This window comes from Castanea sativa, chromosome 6, assembly GCF_040712315.1.
Source record: "Castanea sativa cultivar Marrone di Chiusa Pesio chromosome 6, ASM4071231v1".
NCBI classification, from domain to species: domain Eukaryota; kingdom Viridiplantae; phylum Streptophyta; class Magnoliopsida; order Fagales; family Fagaceae; genus Castanea; species Castanea sativa.
In genome coordinates this window covers 42420681-42436907 of record NC_134018.1, presented here as the reverse complement: position 1 = coordinate 42436907, position 16227 = coordinate 42420681, and the positions used below count along the sequence as shown (strand labels likewise).

General features: G+C 33.2%; 1 protein-coding gene across 3 annotated transcripts; it reads right to left on the bottom strand.

Annotated features, from left to right (window-relative positions):
• Window positions 1–326: 326 nt before the first annotated feature.
• Window positions 327–5544, bottom strand: LOC142641314 (anthranilate synthase alpha subunit 1, chloroplastic-like). 3 transcript variants are annotated; one of them, XM_075815720.1, is made up of 11 exons: window positions 5388–5544; window positions 4879–5063; window positions 4400–4589; window positions 2845–2996; window positions 2537–2652; window positions 2178–2424; window positions 1936–1992; window positions 1517–1669; window positions 1296–1376; window positions 917–1003; window positions 327–653 (listed from the first exon to the last, which is right to left on the bottom strand). In XM_075815720.1, exons 1-11 carry the CDS (start codon window positions 5542–5544, stop codon window positions 327–329), a joined length of 1752 nt encoding a protein of 583 aa, XP_075671835.1. The 3 variants fall into 3 exon arrangements, with proteins under 3 accessions (XP_075671835.1, XP_075671836.1, XP_075671837.1); XM_075815721.1 differs by having other exon boundaries at window positions 4879–5057; XM_075815722.1 differs by having other exon boundaries at window positions 5394–5544.
• Window positions 5545–16227: the final 10683 nt, after the last annotated feature.

Here is a 16227-nt window from a genome sequence, read left to right as displayed (position 1 = left end):
TGTCCCTTCATTATTTCCTTGATTCATGCCTAAATTTTCTTTAGATTATATTCTCAAAAAAAAAAAAATTCTTTAGATTTTTAGTTTATTTATTTATTTATGTACAACTTTTTAAAGTTTTATTTATTTAATAAAATTATATTTTAATAAACTTTTCAACCAATTAAAAATCCAAAGACTGGCTGAACCTGAAATGAAAACATCACAATTCACTCAAATACCTTTATCAAAATTCTAATTAAATAGTATAAAGTCCAAAATTATTGATATTGTAGTTACAGCTCAGCCCAAATGAACGCCTACATTGGCACAGCTAAAACTGAACCTCATTTATCAAGAAAAGCAGATTCGGCCAAGTCAATAGCACGAGCAAGACCGGCAGCTTTGTTCTGACATTCTTGTTGTTCATCATCAGGATTACTGTCAGCCACTATACCAGCACCAGTTTGAAGGTTAGCAATCCATTCCTGGCGCTTGGTTCCATCCTTGTTATAAGAGTACATTGTGTTATATCGATTTCCTGTAGGGAATACCATTGTCCTCAAAGCTAGAGCAATATCCATGTCCCCGGTGAAAGATACACTACCGAACCCACCACTATATGGGCCACGTCTTGTTACTTCCAAGCTGTCAATTATTTCCATGGCTCTCACCTGGGCAGATAAGCAAAATTGTTAATTTTATCGTGTATGATTTTTCCAATCTAAAATTTGGTTACTTTAGGGGGAAAAAAATTAAGGACTTGTGACAGACTACGATTGATGGAGCATAACATGGAATACTCATGGAAATTATGATATAAAATCTCCTATAACAGCCTAATGTTTTGGCAATACTTTGCCTTTGAATTATTAGAACTAAAAATGAAGCAAAGTGGTAAATGAAAAGAAGGGAAACAAGTGATGAAAATAAAAACCTTGGGTGCTCCACTAACGGTTCCAACAGGCAATGCAGCACGCAGAGCATCCCAGCAAGTGAGATCATCATTTAACTCTCCCGTAACCTGCATTAGATAAATTAGCCCGATTTTTTTCATTATAAATCTATTATGCACATTGCTTTGTAATGCTTTTTAAGAATTTTCTTTGATAATGGAGCATTTAGAAGCTATATCAAACCCAGGAAAGGATCGTCTTCACTTTCTGTCCTAAATCGCTATCAAGTTATGGAAGGAAATGACATAGTAACATGTAATTGTTATGCATGATTTATGCAGATAATCATTCTCAATAAGAAACAAACATTTTCATGCTCCTATTGAACCAACAACAGACACAATAAAAGTAAATTCTCACCGTGGAGCTTATGTGCATCACATGGGAATACCGTTCAACATTCATAAGCTTTTCCACCTTCACCGAACCATTTTTTGAGACCTACACCAAGAATCTTTGTCACCAATACCAGTTTTATAAATGCAGCTAACATTAAAACGAAAAGTCACATGCACCCTTTCGAGCAAAAACATAGAGGAGAATCTTAAGAGACACTGTGATTGGGATAAGTTAAGAGAAACCTTTCCAACATCATTTCGACCCAGATCAACAAGCATGACGTGTTCTGCGCATTGCTTTGCATCACTTAGTAGCTGAACTTCCAAACTCTCATCTTCTTCCTTTGTCTTCCCTCTTCTCACAGTTCCAGCCAATGGCCGATTGATAATCTTATTCTGTTCATAACATTGCAAGGATGGAGATATTTGTTTATAGATATTCAGAGAATAAGAGGCATAAATTCTTCATGCTCAAAAATTCACATGTATCCATAAACTAGCTTAAACTTATAGCTAGAAAAATCATACTAGGCTAACCAAGGAACATATTTTTGGTTTACAACAACTAAGCCTTAGTTCCAAATATATTTTAGTGTCAGCAACATCTAGTCATCAATAAATCTTTTTTGTTTAAGGACTTGGAATTAGTTTATACAATTTACCTCCTTTGAGCGTGTTAGAATTTCCGGACTTGATGCAACCAGGATACACCCTCTAGCCTGATCAAGAACAATTTTTATAAAAAGAAAGTTTAGAACAATTTAGCAAACTGATACGAAAAATGCTAAAAAACTGCAATTAGAAAAGCTCCAAATCTCTTGCAAACCTGTAGCAAATCTGTAACATCACACAACTAGCTATAAAACCAAAAACTGCAATTAGAAAAGCTTTATAAGATACAAACCTGCAAGTATGTCATATAGGGACTTGGATTGACTATTCTCAGTGCCCTATACACTTCAAATGGATCAGCAAATGTTCGCCGCTCAAAACGTTGACTTAAAACAACCTGAAATATATCTCCTGCTTTAATATGTTCTTTTGCTGTTACAACTGCATCTTTGAATTCTTCGCTTTTCATGGTGGACTTCTCTAAAGAAGCCCCGAATGTGTGCGTGTCCAAACTCACATAACCTGGAGAAAGCCTTGGGCTAAAAAATGACAACCAGGTCAAAAAATTTCTTAAGAATTTTACAACCTCGAGTAATTTATTATATATTAATTATTATTATAATTTTCATACAAAGCACAAGAGTTACTCACGGATCTACATCGTGTACTTTGGACACTAACACTTCCAAGCGTTTCATCCCATCTTTATAAGCCTTCTCAACAGAGGAGTACCGATCTATCCTCACCCAGTGAATCACATAAGTTTTCTGAAGAAATAAAAATATACAGATTACCTTAATAACGTTATTAATTAAGAAAAAATAAATCTTCAAGCTAATTAGTAATTAAGAAATCTAGTGGCCTTGCACAAAAGAGTAAAAACACTAATAACGTTAAAACCTTTTATGATCATCCCCTGTAAGAGGTCAAAAATTGTTAACGCAACAAAATCAGATTACCTTCTCTACATGATCAAAAACGATCACATCATCATAGAGGCCAAGATGTATGTCAGCAAGATTTCTGTCATCCTTCGGAGCCTTAGAGAATGGCAGTTTTTTCTTCTCGGCATAGCGAACTGTGTCGTATGAGAAGTATCCTACCCAGCCACCTATTCATGACAAAAATGTACCACTAAAGAGGAATTCATGACAAAAATACGAGGAATTCATTATGAAAAATGCTAACGCTTTGTTACAAAGCGTTTACATGCAATCATCGGTAATAAATGTGATTGGTAGCACATCATCAACACAAAAATAAATAACTATATTTTTCAATTTTTCATATCATATTTAAGATTTGACACATCATCAACTTATAAAGTTTATTTAGTAAAATTTGTAATATACTTAACATCACCCAATGCTGGATTCTTCCTATGAATGAAACCTACCATAGGTTTGCTGTTTGTAATATAATGAGCAAGCCATAAGAAATTGTTAGATGAAATATCTAAAATTGAGATAGATTTGTATTTTTAAATATGGTTTAAGATACTTTTGAGTTCTTAAGATAATTTTTTCATAATGTTCTTGAAATACTAATCAATCATTATTAATTAAATGAATTCAATTTTGCACATCAATAATTTAAATTTTTAACAAAAAAGTATTAGCTAGCTAATATTTGTTTAAATCATAATTACATGACAAAATTCAATTCACACATTTCCCAATAGGTCTAGAGCATCATAATCCTTCTTGACCAATCTCAACTGATTGCTAGCACTAATAACTCCTATGTAGGGATGGCAATGAGGTGAAATGGGATTGGATAGGTGTGCCTTGTCCCCTTCCCGTCTCCTTTTCTAGACAAGGAAATTCATGTAGGATGGGACATGGTAAGTGAAGGTATTTTGTTATTTGAATACAAAAGGGATTGTTAGTTGAGAGAATACTAAAAGAAAGGAAAAAATCATGCTTAATTAGAGGATGATAATAAAATAGTTGCAATAAATAAATTATATCTTGGATCAATATAAAATAGATTAAATAATATATAAATATGTATTAAATAAAAATGTATGTAAATATATACACACACATCCGAAGGTAAAGTGGGGTTAGCAAAACCTGTCATTATCCTATCTCTTAATTAAAGTAGGGAAACTCACGTGAGATAGAGTGGAGTAGAACAACTAAAGTAGGTAAGGGAATTTTCACCATCCTTAGATACTTCTAAACCCGAGTTTGTCAAAGAGTTGTATGACACAATAAAATGGAAATTTTATAAATAGCAAGGATCTTGCTCTTATCCAAAGTGGGTTGTAATAATAGAAATGCATGGCAGTGTTGAATCAGCAATAAACATGAACTAATTTTCACTTCCATTTTAGCTTGATCCTAGCTAGTAAATCCATGCCAACCAACTCTCAAATTATATGCAAATTGTATAGTCAAGACTCGAGCCAAATTTTAATAACTCACGAAATTATGATCTATATCCAAACATACCTAACAAGATTTTATAGAAAAGAAAAACATGTACAGGTCAACAACAAAGTTTTCTTACCACAAAATGTGCCTGGGAGTTCATCAATAAGTTGAGGTTTCCAGCCCTCTGAGATTCTTCTAGGAATCACCATTGGATCTTCAACCAACTCTTCAGTCAAACTCCCTTCCTCATGGTCCATTATCGTTACCTTATTTTCTTTTGCAACGATTTCCATTGTTGGTTGAGCTCCAACTACACTATAACGTCCCTAATACAATCAATGCAGTATTGACTTTTAAAATATGATTATGGAGACTCATACATTCTACTTTACTTTCAATAATACGTAGCCTTCAATCAAGTCATTTTGTCTATGGACTTGGCCATTTAACTTAAGACTAAATCATGTTAATTCAATGCATTCTCTTTTTTATTTTATTTTTCCTCTTTCTTTCTCTTTATTTTTCATACATTTTATCATGGTATTAGAATTATATTTCATCTTTTCTAATAAATTTTTTTTTTTTTTAAGAGTATAAATCTTGAAGCACACTTACAATTCTAGAAACAACAGGATGTGGCTCAACTGATTCAAAAAGAAAACTTGGAGCCTCTCGATTGTCTTCTTCAACCAAGCACCGATATGCTAGAACCGGAGTAAGATGATCGGAGAATATGCATCGATAAAGTGGAACAACATTTGCATTTTTAGACGCTTCCACAAACTTTGTCCCATCTTCACCTAAATCAACAAAATCCCTTAGAGGTTCGAACTAATTAAAAAGGAAAACATTAAATTTGGTTGCTGAGAAAATTATGTAAAAGAAAATCTACAAAAATCCTGACTTTCAACTTTGATTCCTCATTTAAATGGGATGGTTTAATTAACTATTTTATTGAAAGTTGACAGAAGTATAATTATATTTAAAAAAAGTAAAACTTTAAAAGGGTTACATAAACCAATAAGCCTTTTAAAATAATAGCTTCCAAATGCATATAAACTCAATTTTTATACATTTTTATTGAAAATAATAAGAGGGTTCAGTTAAGTTGTAAAGCTTTTGACTCGTACCTAATGACGAGCTACTAATAGAGGAGCATATCACCGTGGGGATTCTACGAGCAAATGCAAGTGAGCTTGTGCTTCTTCTGGTGATGCCGGTGACCGGAAATGGAGACTGCCTGTGGCTGGACACGACCAAGTGGTGAGAGAGGGTCTGCATGTTGTCTCGGTAATTGGTGTGGCTCTCCGGAAACTGAGATCTAACTTTATTTGCAACTGAAAAATGATAACTCAAATGTAACTGAAAAAAACTCAGTGTCTAGCAGTGAAGAGTGATTTGCTTGGGAAGGGACACATATATAAAGCTGTGCACGTAACCGATTTTTATTTCCTTTCATTACCTTTGGCCTTATATAGGATGTATTAGAATTTGTTCTGTTCACCTACTACCATGTCAGATTGTGCAAAGAACCTTGTTTTTACAATTTAAAACTCTTACCCCTGTTGAAATGGATACTATAAATTTTTTATTTTTAAATGATATGATATTTTGTACGCAGATAGATTCAGAATTAAAACCATAAATCTATTTTATAACTATGAAAGGACTATAATTCTAATATTTAATCTAAATCATGAAATAAATCCATTTTTTTTAATTTTAGTAATAACTTAACAATACTAGTTATTCAAACCTTCTTACCTCAAAAAAATAGGGGTAGTTGAGGACAGAGTTTTCATTCAAATAAGGTAGGAGAATTTTTTTTTTTTTTTTTTTTAACTTATTACGTTGTGATTTAGAAGACCATCAACATTGTGATTTATAAGTAATTCACATGACTATTGTATTAGATCATATAAATAAAAAAATTTGTGGAACACGTGAATTAGTGCAAATGGTTTAAATTCATGTTTCTCCATAGCATAGATAGTAAAATACAATGCGTGTACAATACAATAAGTATACAAAAATATATAATTCCAATGGACATTTTGGGCCATTATGAAGCAGCATCCGGGCAAGCAATAAATAGGCAAAAAACATCATTGTTCTTTAGCAGGAATACAAGAGAGGAGGTCAAACACACGATTCAGCGAATGTTGGGGGCAAGAATTATGATGGATTGTGAAAATTACCTTGGTCTTCCAATGGCATGTGGAAAATCTAAGGTGACTACTTTTAAAGAAATGCAAAAGCGGATTACAAAGCAGATCATGGGATGGAAGGAAAAATTTATCTCCAAAGCAGGTAGGGAAATATTGATTAAAACTATTGCACAAGCCATTTCCACATATACTATGAGCCTTTTCAAGATTCCAAAGTCTCTATGTGACTCTATCAACTCTACAATAGCTAGATATTGGTGGGGGCAAACAAAAAATGAGAGGAAGATACATTGGATAAATTGGAAGAAACTATGTACAACAAAGAAGGAGGGGGGAATGGGCTTTCAAGACATACAAGCGTTTAATTTAGCTATGTTGGCTAAACTGGTTTGGAGATTGTTACACCATACACATTCTTTGTTCTACCGGATATATAAAGCAAGATACTTTCCTGAGTGTTCTTTCATGGAGGCTGAGTTGGGCCACAACCCATCCTATGTGTGGCGAAGCTTATTGGCTGCAAGAGAGGTGATACAAGAAGGCTCTAGGTGGAGAGTGGGGAATGGAGTCAATATTATGGTTGATTCAGACAAGTGGCTCTCCCATAAACCTGTCTTTAAAGGGGATGTGCAACCAAGTCTAAGAGTTGTGGAGCTGATTGACAAACATTCTTGGAAATGGGATAGAAATAAAGTGGCTGGGATGTTTTCCACAAAAACATGTGACGAAATAATGGCCATCCCACTTAGTAGAGACCGAAGGAGAGACACATTGATATGGAAGGAAAACAAGAAGCACGAGTTCTCCGTTAAGACGGCCTATCAAATTGCTATTCGACTGAAACAAGGGGTGGAGGCGGAACACTCACGAGCTGGGGAGGAAGGCAAGCTGTGGAAGATGATTTGGGAACTCAATGTGCCACCAAAGATCAGAAATTTTATGTGGCGGCTGTGTCCAATATTCTGCCAACACGAGATAACTTGTATAGAAGAAGAGTGGCTGTGGAGAGTACCTGCGAGTTCTACCGCCAACACCCTAAAACGGAAGCTCACTTGCTGTGGGAGTGCCCCTTTGCCCGCAATGTGTGGTCGTTGGCTGGAGGAAGAGTGCAGAAATGCAGCAACAATGCGAGAGATTTTTTCCAGCTCTTCAAGTTGATGCAAGAGAAACTGACACGGGAGGAGATGGAACAGTGGTGCACTACAACTTGGGACATTTGGAACGCAAGGAACAAAGCTTACTTTCAAAATGTTCAGTCACAACCCAAAGTGATATATGATGGGGCCCTGGAGTTGCTTGCTACATACTAGACACTCTCGGCTACACAAGAAACTATGTGATAAATGTCTAGTCAGTTTTGCTGCTATGGTCCTCTGGTATACAAACACGGAGTCAATGTTTTTTTTTTTTTTCAGCAACTGCTTGTAAAGTCTTATCTTTCGCCTGGTGACACGGCCATACATGTACCTGATTATAGTTTTCTTACATCAAATAAAATTCTATCTATTACCTCCAAAATATATATATATATATATATATATATATATGTATGTAAGGACACAATTCGAGCCTCTAACCCACAATCAGAAGGAAAAGAGTCTGAAAGACCTTTTTACAATAAAATTTGTAGAGAGTGGACTTAAAACCTAAGTTCTAAAAACGGATAAACAACAAAGAAAGATGGGCTCTCGGCCCAAAGGCACGAACAAGGAGTTGTTTTATATGAATATGAATGAAAACTCCTTCTCGGACACAATCCGAGGATAGTTTATAATATTGGTTCTCAAGATAAATTACAATTGTGAATAGTCAAGTCTACAATTTCCTCTTTTCTTTCTTCTTTTTTCAATGCTCCTTTTACCGAAGGTCCCTTCTTTCTTTTATACTCCCCCCTTCTCCCCTTCTCATCTTCCACATCATGATTATAACGCTAGTTTAGATACTTGTCTCATCCATTCCCCTAAAGTCCCTGGAGATAGGGGCCAAGTTTCAAACCTGATGTTCAAGTCCCCTTTCTCCATTAATGCGGCCAACGTAACAGTTGCAGAGTTTTTAATGCGGAGGCGGTGGCAGCAACTTTATCTTAGATATTTCAGCGCCCTTTCTCTTATCTTCCACGTGTATCGTGTCTTCCTTAAACCATAGGAATTTCTATAACATATATAGCCTGGGAATATCAAACCTTCCCTTCTATTACCTCGGCTTCACTAGCCGAGGACACACTCTTCCTCGGTCATATTTATTTTGACACTATCGCTTTTTACCTAGTATTATCTTTATGAGTTAATTTTCACACACCCTTAGATCACTAGGTGTCCTCGGATTGGGCTTTTAGCCCAAAAGATATTCTTGAGCCACCCTTCATAAATTATTGGGCCCAATGTCCCTACAATATATATAACTCCAAATCTTTAAGAAAAGTACAAATTAAATATTTGGCAGAACAATACGAAAACGATTAAATAAAGGTACGTGTATAAAACATTTATCTTTTAGAATTTTTCAACAAAAATATGAACTATTTGCCATATACTTTTATGAACATAAATACAATAATCCAACATACTCCCAAAGAGATCTTACTTTCCAACCATATTTCTTATTTATAATAAATACATAAAAAGAACTATGTGATTCAAATTAAATACAAGTTTGAAATAAGATAGTCATTAGATAAAATAATATAATAAATTTGTTTGTTATTTGTATAATTATTTTAGTTGAACTACTTACTATTTGTTTCTTTAATTAGTAATGCTACAGACACAACTTTTTTAACAACAAATTCACAATTTTTGAACTTGTTGGGTGTGAATCATAAATAGACATGGCAAACATGTCGCGTTTAGGTTGAAAATGAGTCATCTTAAGCGGGTTAGAAACGGGTCGAGTCAATCGGGTTCCGGATTGACTCGTATTTTTTCATATGAAAAATATTTTTAGAAATATATATTTGCCATTTGGTAAGTCATACATCAAATTACTTGGGGTGAAATGCACTCATTTAGATTCACTATTAACCAAACTAGACATTTGGAGAGTGGCTGTGTAAAATTACCACATTATCCTGTAAGTTTGGAAATATTTCAATGAAAAGTTTGAAGTTTTGAAAATTTTCAATAAAAAGTTGAATTTAAAAGTTAGAAAAATACTAATAAAACTACGAAGGAAAAGTCAAGTAATATAAGACCGAAGCCTAGGTTATAAACAAAAGTTCAGATCTAGGAAGTTCAGAGTTTAGCTTACATAATAAGAGATTTGCCGCCAAACTCTGTGAAGCGGGCTTGTATAGTTGTATTCTTGTAACTTTTTTTTTTTTTTTTTGAGAGATATTCTTGTAACTAATTTACGAAGCATATGATTTGATCAATATCTGATCTACTGTTCAGCCACAGGGGTGGTATCTACTACAAGACATTTGGTTTTTTCTAACATTATCATAATTTAAAATTACAAAATATATCGTGGATTCCATTTAGCTTAACTGGTAAATTACAAAATAGCAGTAGTGTACCATTAGTTATTACACTACTCCTTCAGCTTCAGGCTTATAAGGCAGCAAGTGGGGGAGAATCTTTGCGATGTGGGACAACAACAAGTTTTCAGAGAGTACGCAATAAGTTTTCCTAGAGTACAAAAATTGCCCACACAGTTACATATAAAAGTAATAAATTGCATTTCTTTGAAGTAGTAGAATAACTCTAAAATTTATTATAGCAAAGAAATTGGATTCGAAAAATGTGAGACACAACCACACAACCATTAGAATAGTAGACTGTAGGGTTCATAACTTCATACAGGGGCAGAGCCAGGGGGGTCGAAGGGGGCACTTGCGCCCCCGACTCCACCTAAAAAAGCTAATCAGATCTTGTAAGTCTAGTAGTAGTATTATGTATAGACCTCTTAATGCTTTGTCCCATAATAAAACAAAAGGCAGCCCCTACTTAATATACTTTGACACCAAAGAAAACAATTGAGAGATTCAACACTTTTTAAACAAAAACTAATGTCACTTTTGTTTAAAAAACCTTTTATCTTGTACCTGAATTTCAGCCTGTTTATTCACGGCATTTTGAAAGTTTATCCCCCCCTTTTTTTTTTGTTCATGGAATTTCAATTATTTGTGGCTCTTATATTTTATACACAACAATAAAGTAGCAGTCTCAATATTTTCACAACAAATTCATTATGGTACACCGAGATTACAAATGGTTTAAACTTTGAATTTCTTCTATGAACCCAAATTTAAACCATTTATAGAATAGGGAAGAAAAAGGCTAAATTCTACATATGTTTTGAAAGCAATTAAAGTAATGTTTATATAACTTTACATGATTATCAAAATTGTATTTAGATCTTACCCCTCCCTAAAGTGAAATATTGGCTTCGTTACTGACTACATATGACCATATGGCAGCTTTCTAACTTTTTGAGTTCATATCATATCACCAGACTTTTTCTATAAATAAAAAATTTTAAAAAAAAGTTATGAATATATTGACTATTGAGTGAAGAGCAAGATTTAGGTATAATATTTAGGTGCTGTTCTTTAAGTTCCTCTCTTAAAATTCTACAATGTGGATTTTTTCTTATGGGATAGAAGTGTATTTTTTAGTTAAGTAACCATATAGCTGAATTTTAAAATGAAAACCTAAAGAACAGCACCTAAGGTGATTCGAAAGTATGCATTGATGCCATCCACGAGTGCTCCGATAACCCCATATGGAACATTTCACAATTTATCTCTGATATTAGATGTTTTGCTTTGTCGTTTTTGTCCTGTTGTTTTAATTGGATCAATAGAAGCAGAAACAATGCTGCTCATTCAGCAGCAAAGTTCGCTTTAGATGGTAAGGTGTCTTGTTTTTTCAATTCAGGTAATCTTCCCACTAGTCTAGCAGCTATTTGTTTGGAAGATACCATTTCTTGTATTCCTTCGTTTTGAGTACTAATGCATTGCAGTTTATCGACAAACAAACAAAAAAAAAAAAAAAAAAAAAAAAAAAAAAAAAAATCTATGAGAAAAAAGCCATATGGTAAAATCTTAAGAGAGAAACCTAAGGAACATCACCTAAATACTGTACCTAAGTCTTGCTTTTTCTAAAAAATGAGTCATTGTTCAACAAAAAAAAAATCTATAAAATTATCTTATTTTCTTATATTTGGTACTAACCTTAAATGAGTTAAAAAATTATCTTAAATTTTCCATTATTTTGTGTACCATTAAATAGAGTTGTTTTAAAAAATATATTAGTGGAAAACAATTTCTAAAAATAAGTCATACATTTTATGTTGACCATAAATAAATTTTCTTTGATTCATTTTTTATTATACTACTAAACATAGAAAAATAAGAAAAACTATCTTCACACATATTTTTCTATCGAAACAAACCAACGCGCATGGAACCAAAAAACAAGAGTGAATGAATCTGAAAGCACCAACTATGTGGAAGTTTGAACCAGGACTTTTTTTGGTGAGTATGGCGCATTTAGTAGGAATATCATTATATCAATTGGCATTGATTGCCAAATTGGCAAAATTAAATTGAATCCTCAAATCTTGGATCCATTTTCCCCCAAAATTGCCAACCTAACGAATTTCACCCATTTATTGGGGAGTAATTCTTAGGTACTCTCAGAGCACGAAGAATTGTGATCTTTTCTCTCACATTCATGAAGGAGTCCGCTCATTAAATTCATGGTGGAGTCCATTATGAATGTGAGAGGATGGAGTACTATTTCACTATACTCTAGAACTAACTAAGAATTTTCCTTCATTGGGTATCTTACGAATACAAATTCTCTATACTATATTTTGTATTTCACTTTGTTCCATCAATCACAACTTGTCATGTGTTTTTTTTTTTTTTTTCCATTTGAAACTTTGGCTATATTATAAGGAAAGTTAAATAAATACATTGTAAGTTGTAATTGATGGAATATAAAGTGTAACATAAAAAATGACACAGATAATTTGTAATTCTATCTTACTATCTTACAAGTTTTTTTTTTTTTTTAAATCTTATCAACTTCGATATTGCCATTAAAAAGCCTGCTTTTGGTGGCTTGGGCAGGTCTTATGTGGTCATGTGGTGCTTGATCTACGCCCATCCAACTCCCCTACAAGACTTGAACCCATAATCTAGTGAGTGAAAATTCAGGCTGGAAAGAAAAATTCTTTGATCTCTACAAGTACCTGAATCCTCGGCAATACCCATGGACCATAGCCCCAAGTACAAGCGTGACTCCAATATAGAGTTTGAACTTTTTTTTTTATATATAGAGTTTGAACTTTGAACAAACACGACAAGTTCCTTTTTATTTTGGTAGTTATGTGACTTCTTTTTCTAAAAACAAATAGAAATAATTTACTAGTTTAATAGTGGAAAACCTCAATCATTAAACATTTTGGGCCAGCCTACTAGCCCAAACAACTATTTTGACTGGGAGTTGAGCCCAATTTTCACCGGCTGAGCAACGAAGTAAAGGGTGAAGTTGGGTAATAGGCCCCAAAAAAACAAAGGCCACAGCTAGTCTGAGAGGTTGTAGCATAAATACATGTAATTAGAACCAAAATTCAATCCAACTAACAAGGTGATATTATGTATAGCTGTTGCGGCATTCCTCTCATATAGAGATAAATTTCACATCAGATTCTCAAAATAAAATAAAAAGATAAATTTCATACTTATGGAAACCATTATTACATGAGAGGGATGTTACATGCAAGCCTTTAAACAAAATAATAAGTCTCAAATGACATGTAACAATACCATAAGATAGATGTAGATTAATAATAATAATAATAATAAAGACAAAGGTAATAACCTGCAGTTTGATAAAGGAGTACATATGCAACACTCCAAGTCGAAGAGGAGGATCTTATCTCCTCCTATTAAATTTTACAATTCTTTTTAATTTATGTAATGTAAGTATAAGGCGTGGTATTTAAAAATAAAAATCAAATGATCATTATGAGTCACATATTCAGCTAAAATTGGAGAGTTAAAAACTTTACTTTTCATCTCATATAATAATGCGTTCTTACTAATTAAATTTGTGGTAATTTAAAATTATAAATTATTATCGTAAGAGGAAGAAATATGACCTTATTATATTCGAGAAAATCTAATAATATCCGCTACAAGTAGGTTGTTTCTGAATGTAGGGCCGGTCCATTGTCCAATCAAATATTAATGAAGACCGAGTTTTGTCAAAGTTTGACTTGCACCTGTTCTTATTTATTGCTAGTACTAGTGTCTATCCCAAATCATCACGTAGGAGAAAAGCAGCAGTTTTATTAATAATTATTACAATCGCTATTATTAACACCGACAAATGACGCTGCTCGTATATAAATTTATAAAATATATATCGCTTTTGAGTTTGTTGGCGGTAGGGATGTTTAGAAGTTATCTTAAAAGGAATAACATTAATAATTAAGATTTCCCAATTGATGACGCAAGAATACTTAACGCAATGCTGAGGCTAAAAATTCTATAAACCAAGATTAATTAATTAATAGTTGACTGGAATTAACTTATTGGTTATTAAAAAATTTCATGTCTATTTTTGAGACCTTGATTGCACTAGACAATCATACAATCCAGCAAGATGAGTTTAAGTGGGACACGACATATACAGAATTTTGTTCCTTAGGTTCGACGTGATGCCTTGTAAGGCAAATAAGGCATTTTATTCACTTTTTTATTTTAAGATATCATAGGATTAAAAATTTATGATCATTAATTCGTGATGGTTGTTCTTTAATATTTTCATCATTTTAAGCCTTAAACGAGGATTTTTTTTTTTTTTTTTAATCTTCAAAATTAAGTCTTTTGTTTATTCCTCTACAAAAGAGTCTCTTATTCTAAGATAAAATTTTATCAATTTAGTTAATTAGAATTTACAATTAAGCATTTACCTTATATATAATTGAAAGGGACATTGGCCAATCACAAGTCACAACTCACAAGTAAGCAAAAGTACATCTATACGTGTTCCAATTCAGGAAGTTATGCTACTAGAATGCTAGTATGTTTTTTTTTCTCCCAAAAAAAAAAAAAAGAAGGAAGAAGAAAAAAATAGTACTAGTTTGTAAACACTTTTTATAGAATATATTTTGGGGAGTACGATTGTTATGCTTATAGTAACGAGTTCTAATAATGTATCATAAAAAAATATTATTGAGTATAGGAAGTGTGCAATGCAAGGTAAAGAAAAGAGAAAAAATTGGTAGCAGAACATGATTGATTTGTCGCTTAATGTGGAAAATTTTTTGGATTATTGACGTCCGAGATCTGTGAAGATATTGTACATGTAAGTGCACAATTGCACCTGGACCCAAGAACAGTTATGGGCTCAGGCCCAATGAGCCTTAAACAATATGAATTTGTAGAGTGTGGGCTTGAAACCCAGATTAGAAGTGAGTGAAGATTAAATGAAAAACTAAAGATTGCAAGTACTTGGAAACAAAAAGGAGTAATGTAAATAGGCCTCCTCGGACTTAAGCCGAGAGCTGTTCTTATATTATATCTCTCTCTTTGTCCTTTTTCTTTTTAGGTTACAAAAAGTCCCGTCCCCATTTCTGTTCTAGATCTCTCCTTAAATACTCTTCTTTTTAATACTTTATACACGTGTTGCCCCAACTCCTCCCTTAGCCTAGATATTTCTTTTCTTAGTGCCTTTGAACAGTAACTAGAAGTTTCCCTTCCACTGTTCAAGTGTCACCTCCCCATTAATGCGGCCAGGGTGGTAGGTGCAGGGTCTTTAATGTGGAGGTAGCAGCCTTTACTTTTGACACTTTCCCAACATCGGTGCTTCTAGGACATTCAAGGGTTCACCCCCTTTAACCACTGGTCTTGACCGTGTCATTCACTAACCTGTACCATGAAGTCCCGGGTTCTCTGGTGTTAGTCCGAGGAGAAAAACATCCTCGGCTGGATCCTCGGATCCTCGGCGCATGGGCCGACCTAAAGTACCAACAAGCCCTAAACCCAAGAGCAGGTCGGCCTTCCTTAGTAAGGCCCAACGGCCCATATCCCTATTAAGATCTTTTTACCCCCCACAGTACATATTATTTATATGTTTGCTTTGCATCACAAAATGCCTGAATTCGAATTCTAGTGAAATAAGATAACAGAGACTTATAAAAAAGAAAGAAGGAAATAAGCTAACAGGAGTTACATTATGTTATCGACTTTCATATATATATATATATATATATATATATATATATATATATATATATATATATATATATATATATATATATCCTTCTAATGTTTTGTTTTGACTGAGTATGCTATCCTTTAAATGATAACATAATATGATATTCTGCATTACATATGTAAATTAATGTTAGAACTCGAAAAAAATTCAAAAAAGTCTAGTACTCATCTAGCAAATGTGAGGATATTCGTACCTTAAACACCTTTAGCGGCTTTTCATACTGGAGAATTTACATTCCTCTAGCATCCAAATACCCTGAAATGTGATGTCTTATAATTTGGATACCTAAGAATAGAATTATCCTATGGTTTAACTAGGAATCTAATAAATTCCTACAAATTTGAGTTTCTTATGTTTTGTTTATTCTTAACAATTTAAAGGAATTATTTATTTTTCACAAACAATCTACAGATTTATTAACCCAATATCAATTTTTTATTTTTTATTTTTAATCTTCCTCCAAATAAATAATGACAAACAAAATATAAACTACAAATTATGACAAATTCATTAAAACTTAAATGACATATATAATACAAAAATAACTATCTAAATTCTCATTC